Raw genomic sequence first — 7,200 nt, forward strand, 5'->3', positions numbered from 1 at the left:
GGTGTCCCACACGAGTTGCCCAAATGTACCCAAGTGGCCAAACTGATACATTCAAGAAAATACCTATATAGAACATACAAAAATGCTATGCTAATAAAAAATACAATATGGGGGTCTGTCCACAGCTCTTAGGAGAATGGTTCGGTCAGGTTAAAACCTCTTCCGGATAGGACCCTTCATCTCAATTTCCGCATGAATGACATACCCTAATCTAACTGCCTGTAGCTCAGGCCCAGAAGCAAGGATATGCATATTCTTGGTATCATTTGAAAGGAAACACTGAAGTTTGTGGAAATGTGAATTGAATGTAGGAGAACACAATAGATCTGGTAGAAGAAAATAAGAGAGCATATATTTTCTGTTTTTTATTGTTGTTGCATTATCTTTCACATGAACAGCCAAACATTCAGATAGGAAGCTGGGGATAATTTAGATGGAGAACATAAGAGGGCAACAGTAGTTGTACAAAGTGTCAGACTGATAACTTCAGGAATGAGCGAGCAACATGACAGTTAGCATGAAGTCACACAAGTTGCCCAAATGTACCCAAGTGGCCGAATTGGTGAAGTGATACATTTTTATGCAAATAACTATACACACAACATAACAAAATGCTATTCTAACACACCATTTTTTTAAATAAAAATGTTTTAAAAAAAACAAGAGTAAACCCTTGGAAGACCCTCAGTCCTCTACACAATATTGTCCTGCTGATGCCATGTCCCATAGCAGTCTCTTTCTGCTGTAAAGCAGAGGCAAACCGAACAAGTCGTGCAGGTGATGGGGGACTTCATGCGACAAAGAACACAACGACGCCTCCATGCTGTGCCCTTTTGGCCCTGAGGCACATTCATGCCTGCAGTTATGAATGTTGGCATGTGAACACCACTGGTGGCAGGAGCAGAAGGGACAGAGGTAGAGGGGACAGAAGGTGCTGCAGTGAACTTTGTGCCGTAGCCAGCAAGCTCCTGGATGAGCAACTTTCTGAAGGCTAGCTGTGTCATGGGGGTCTGTCCAGAGCTCTTAGCCATTTCCTTCTGGAGGACGAATGCATTCACCACAGCAATGTTGATGAAGTGATAGAACAATGTCCTGTACCATTTCATTGTCTTGTGGAGAACATTGTTGTAGCCTATCAGAGCGTTTGACAGGTCCACACCTCCCATGCTCTTGTTGTAGTCCTTCACAGCAGCTGGAATGGGGACATTTTTAGTGGTCCGTGCCCCATTAGTGTCCTTCACACGCCTGACGACGTGATCGCCACTGTACGACTTGTGGATAGTGGTGCACATGACCACCTCTCTGGTATCCATCCACTTTACAAAGAGCAGGTCATCCTTACGAATCCATCGCATGGTACCCCTATCTGTCCTCTTAGGCATGTCGTTCACTTTTGTTTTGGGAAAACCCACTCTGTTGGGACGAATGGTGCCACAAGCCCACACATCCAGCTTCCTCAGATCTGTAAACAGGGTAGGGCTTGTGTAGAAGTTGTCCACAAACAGTTTGTAGCCCTTCCCCAGCAGTTGAAAATCCAATAATTCCATAACGGAATCATAACTAAGTCCCTTACCGGTGTCTGAGATGGATTTCCCCTCATAAACAAAAAAATTCCAAGTGTAGGCACACACAGAATCGGCCAAAACAAACAGTTTGTACCCCCATTTTGTCGGCGTGTTACACATATATTGTTTGAGGCCAATTCTAGCCTTTGAGGCTGCCATCCTCTCATCTATGGACAGGTTCTGGTTGGGCTGAAAATGGGTCTTGCAGGCCTCAACCATGCTGGGGTAGAGAGGTTTGATTTTGCAGAGCCTATCAAAGCTTGCTGTGCCTCTCTTCTGGTCATTGTCCTCATCAACTTGTGGGTCACTGATATGAAGCGCCTGCGAGATAGTCAGAAACCTTTTACAAGACATGACAGTGGTGGGGAAAGGCAGTTGGTAGAGTGTTGACGTTCTCCAGTAGTCCTTCAGGTTTTCGAACTTCACAAGCCCCATGTAAATAACCAGTGAGATGTAACAGTACAGGTCTTGGATGGAAATGGGCTTCCATGCCTCTTTCTTGCCTGCTTGTTTCTTAGCCCCATACTTGTTGGTGTTAGACACCAGCGAATCAAGAACTGACAAGGAGAAAAACATCTGGAAAAGATGAAGGGGGCTGTACTTTGCAGTCATGTCTAGCTGAGGTCCTGGCTGCCTTTTCGGTCTAAATGTTGGTGGAAGTGGCTCCACATCCTCTTCTAGCACAGTGTGCCAGCAGTCCTCTGCCTCGGTGGTAGTTGCCGCTGGTTCACTGGCCCTCCTCCGCTTCTGGACTGGCCTCTTCACACCTCTAGATGGCCGGGCGGGGGAAGGTGTGGAGCCGGAGACAGCAGGGGTCCAGCTGGATGAACCAGCTTCAGCGTCTGAATTAGTGGGGGATGAACACCTTGACATTGTGGGTTCCCATTGTTCATCCGAGTCCCTGGCACTGTGTAAGAAAAGAAAGAAAAAAAAATCTGTATAGTATATCTACTATATAGAGTAGAGGGACCATAATCACGACAGTGAAGTGTGTGTTTATCAATGGTAAATAAGGCTGGTCAGGGGAGAACGGCTCATAGTGGTGGCCGGGGTGAGTGGAATGGTATCAAGCAACATGGTCTGTGGTGCTGTTCCATTCCGGCCATTGTTGTGGGTCACCCTCCCCTCAACAGCCTCCAGCCTATTTACAGTGCCTTGCGAAAGTATTCGGCCCCCTTGAACTTTGACCTTTTGCCACATTTCAGGCTTCAAACATAAAGATATAAAACTGTAATTTTTGTGAAGAATCAACAACAAGTGGGACACAATTATGAAGTGGAACGAAATTTATTGGATATTTCAAACTTTTTGAACAAATAAAAAAACTGAAAAATTGGCCGTGCAAAATTATTCAGCCCCCTTAAGTTAATACTTTGTAGCGCCACCTTTTGCTGCGATTACAGCTGTAAGTCGCTTGGGGTATGTCTCTATCAGTTTTGCACATCGAGAGACTGAAATTTTTGCCCATTCCTCCTTGCAAAACAGCTCGAGGTCAGTGAGGTTGGATGGAGAGCGTTTGTGAACAGCAGTTTTCAGTTCTTTCCACAGATTCTCGATTGGAATCAGGTCTGGACTTTGACTTGGCCATTCTAACACCTGGATATGTTTATTTGTGAACCATTCCATTGTAGATTTTGCTTTATGTTTTGGATCATTGTCTTGTTGGAAGACAAATCTCCGTCCCAGTCTCAGGTCTTTTGCAGACTCCATCAGGTTCTCTTCCAGAATGGTCATGTATTTGGCTCCATCCATCTTCCCATCAATTTTAACCATCTTCCCTGCCCCTGCTGAAGAACAGCAGGCCCAAACCATGATGCTGCCACCACCATGTTTGACAGTGGGGATGGTGTGTTCAGGGTGATGAGCCGTGTTGCTTTTACGCCAAACATAACGTTTTGCATTGTTGCCAAAAAGTTCGATTTTGGTTTCATCTGACCAGAGCACCTTCTTCCACATGTTTGGTGTGTCTCCCAGGTGGCTAGTGGCAAACTTTAAATGACACTTTTTATGGATATCTTTAAGAAATGGCTTTCTTCTTGCCACTCTTCCATAAAGGCCAGATTTGTGCAGTATACGACTGATTGTTGTCCTATGGACAGAGTCTCCCACCTCAGCTGTAGATCTCTGCAGTTCATCCAGAGTGATCATGGGCCTCTTGGCTGCATCTCTGATCAGTCTTCTCCTTGTATGAGCTGAAAGTTTAGAGGGACGGCCGGGTCTTCGTAGATTTGCAGTGGTCTGATACTCCTTCCATTTCAATATTAATCGCTTGCAGTGCTCCTTGGGATGTTTAAAGCTTGGGAAATCTTTTTGTATCCAAATCCGGCTTTAAACTTCTCCACAACAGTATCTCGGACCTGCCTGGTGTGTTCCTTGTTCTTCATGATGCTCTCTGCGCTTTAAACGGACCTCAGACTATCACAGAGCAGGTGCATTTATACGGAGACTTGATTACACACAGGTGGATTCTATTTATCATCGTTAGTCATTTAGGTCAACATTGGATCATTCAGAGATCCTCACTGAACTTCTGGAGAGTTTGCTGCACTGAAAGTAAAGGGGCTGAATAATTTTGCACGCCCAATTTTTCAGTTTTTTATTTGTTAAAAAGTTTGAAATATCCAATACATTTCGTTCCACTTCATGATTGTGTCCCACTTGTTGTTGATTCTTCACAAAAAATACAGTTTTATATCTTTATGTTTGAAGCCTGAAATGTGGCAAAAGGTCGAAAAGTTCAAGGGGGCCGAATACTTTCGCAAGGCACTGTATATAACAATGGAATGGAGTGAATGGAACAGCACCAAACAAACCATGTTGCTTGATGATGTGGAACCTTGGGGCGGCAGGTAACCTAGTGGTTAGAGCGTTGGGCCACTAACCCAAAGGTTGGTGGATCGAGTCCCAGAGCTGACAAGGTAAAAAACTGTCGTTCTGCTCCTGAACAAGGCAGTTAATCCAATGTTCCTAGGCCGCCACTGTAAATAAGAATTTGTTCTTAACTGACTTGCCTAGTTAAAGAAAAAATAAAATACCGTACCCCGGCCACCACTATGAACCGTTCCCCCCTGACCAGCCACAGGAAAGGAAGACCCATAAGTTCATTAGAGTTACCAGCCTCAGAAATTGCAGCACAAATAAATGCTTCACAGAGTTCAAGTAACAGACATCAACTGTTCAGAAGAAACTGTTTGAATCATGGTTGAATTGCTGCAAAGAAACCACTACTAAATGACACCAAATGAGAAGATGAGACTTGCTGGGGCCAAGAAACACAAGCATTGGACATTAGACCGGTGGATATCGGTACTTTGGTCTGATGAGCACAAATTAGAAATTTTTGGTTCCAACCGCGGTGTCTTTGTAACGCGGAGTAGGTGAACGGATGATCTCTGCATGTGTGGTTCCCACCATGAAGCATTGAGGTGGTGGTGTGATAGTGCTTGCTGGTGGTGACACTGTCAGTGATTGATTTAAAAAGCATTCTGCAGCGATACGCCATCCCATCTGGTTTGAGCTTAGTGGGACTATAATTTGTTTTTCAACAGGACAATGACCCAACACACCTCCAGGCTGTGTAAGGGCTATTTGACCAAGAAGGAGAGCTGCATCAGATGACCTGGCCTCCACAAACCACCCGACCGAAACCCAATTGAGAAGGTTTGGGATGAGTTGGACCGTAAAGTGAAGGAAAAGCAGCCAACAAGTGCTGGTTGAGAGTAAGCTGGTTGAGAGAATACCAAGAGTGTGCAAAGCTGTCAAGGCATGATTCCATGTGTGTGTTTTCATAGTTTATGTCATCATTATTATTCTACAATATAGAAAAAGAAAAACCTTTGAATGTGTAGGTGTGTCAACTTTTGACTGGTACTATATATATATATATATATATATAGCTGAAGTCAGAAGTTTACATACACCTTAGCCAAATACATTTAAACTCAGTTAACAATTCCTGACATTTAATCCTAGTAAGAATTCCTTGTCTTAGGTCAGTTAGGATCACCACATTATTTTAAGAATGTGAAATGTCAGAATAATAGGAGAGAGAATTATTTATTTTAGCTTTTATTTCTTTCATCACATTCCCAGTTGGTCAGAAGTTTACATACACTCAATTAGTATTCGGTAGCATTGCCTTTAAATTGTTTAACTTGGGTCAAACGTTTTGGGTAGCCTTCCACAAGCTTCCCACAATAAGTTGGGTGAATTTTGGCCCATTCCTCCTGACAGAGCTGGTAACTGAGTCAGGTTTGTAGGCCTCCTTGCTCGCACACGCTTTTTCAGTTCTGCCCACACATTTTCTATAGGATTGAGGTCAGGGCTTTGTGATGGCCCGGCCAATACCTTGACTTTGTTGTCCTTAACCTGTTAGGGCTAGGGGGCAGTATTGACACGGCTGGATAAAAAAACATACCCGATTTAATCTGGTTACCACTCCTACCCAGTAACTAGAATATGCATATACTTATTACATATGGATAGAAAACACCCTAAATTTTCTAAAACTGTTTGAATGGTGTCTGTGAGTATAACAGAACTCATTTGGCAGGCAAAACCCTGAGACATTTTCTGACAGGAAGTGGATACCTGATGTGTTGTATTACCTTTAAACCTATCCCATTGAAAAACACAGGGGCTGAGGAATATTTTGGCACTTCCTATTGCTTCCACTAGATGTCACCAGCCTTTACAAAGTGTTTTGAGTCTTCTGGAGGGAGATCTGACCGAACAAGAGCCATGGAACGATGATGGCCCATTAGACACCTGGCGCGCGAGTTCATGTTGGGTACCCTCGTTCCAATACGTTATAAAAGAGTATGCATTCGTCCACCTTGAATATTATTCATGTTCTGGTTAAAAAGGCCCTAATGATTTATGCTATACAACGTTTGACATGTTTGAACGAACGTAAATATATTTTTTCCCCTCGTTCATGACGAGAAGTCCGGCTGGCTTAGATCATGTGCTAACAAGACGGAGATTTTTGGACATAAATGAGCTTTTTTGAACAAAACTACATTCGTTATGGACCTGTGATACCTGGAAGTGACATCTGATGAAGAGAATCAAAGGTAATGGATTATTTACATAGTATTTTCGATTTTAGATCTCCCCAACATGACGTCTAGTCTGTATCGCAACGCGTATTTTTCTGGGCGCAGTGCTCAGATTATTGCAAAGTGTGATTTCCCAGTAAGGTTATTTTTAAATCTGGCAAGTTGATTGCGTTCAAGAGATGTAAATCTATAATTCTTTAAATGACAATATAATATTTTACCAATGTTTTCTAATTTTAATTATTTAATTTGTGACGCTGACTTGACTGCCGGTTATTGGAGGGAAACGATTTCCTCAACATCAATGCCATAGTAAAACGCTGTTTTTGGATATAAATATGAACTTGATAGAACTAAAAATGCATGCATTGTCTAACATAATGTCCTAGGAGTGTCATCTGATGGAGATTGTAAAAGGTTAGTGCATCATTTTAGCTGGTTTTATGGTTTTGGTGACCCTGTCTTTGAATTGACAAAACATTACACACAACTCTTGTAAATGTACTGTCCTAACATACTCTAAATTTATGCTTTCGCCGTAAAACCTTTTTGAAATCGTAAAACGTGGTTAGATT

The 7,200-nt window shown here is 42.9% G+C and overlaps 1 protein-coding gene across 1 annotated transcript; it reads right to left on the bottom strand.

The window, feature by feature from the left end:
- Positions 1–692: 692 nt before the first annotated feature.
- LOC123738301 (piggyBac transposable element-derived protein 4-like) lies at positions 693–2,177 on the bottom strand. The gene has a single exon (XM_045713369.1). It carries the CDS (start codon positions 2,175–2,177, stop codon positions 693–695), a length of 1,485 nt encoding a protein of 494 aa, XP_045569325.1.
- Positions 2,178–7,200: the final 5,023 nt, after the last annotated feature.

The sequence above is a fragment of the Salmo salar genome, chromosome ssa02 (genome assembly GCF_905237065.1).
Source record: "Salmo salar chromosome ssa02, Ssal_v3.1, whole genome shotgun sequence".
Classification (NCBI taxonomy): domain Eukaryota; kingdom Metazoa; phylum Chordata; class Actinopteri; order Salmoniformes; family Salmonidae; genus Salmo; species Salmo salar.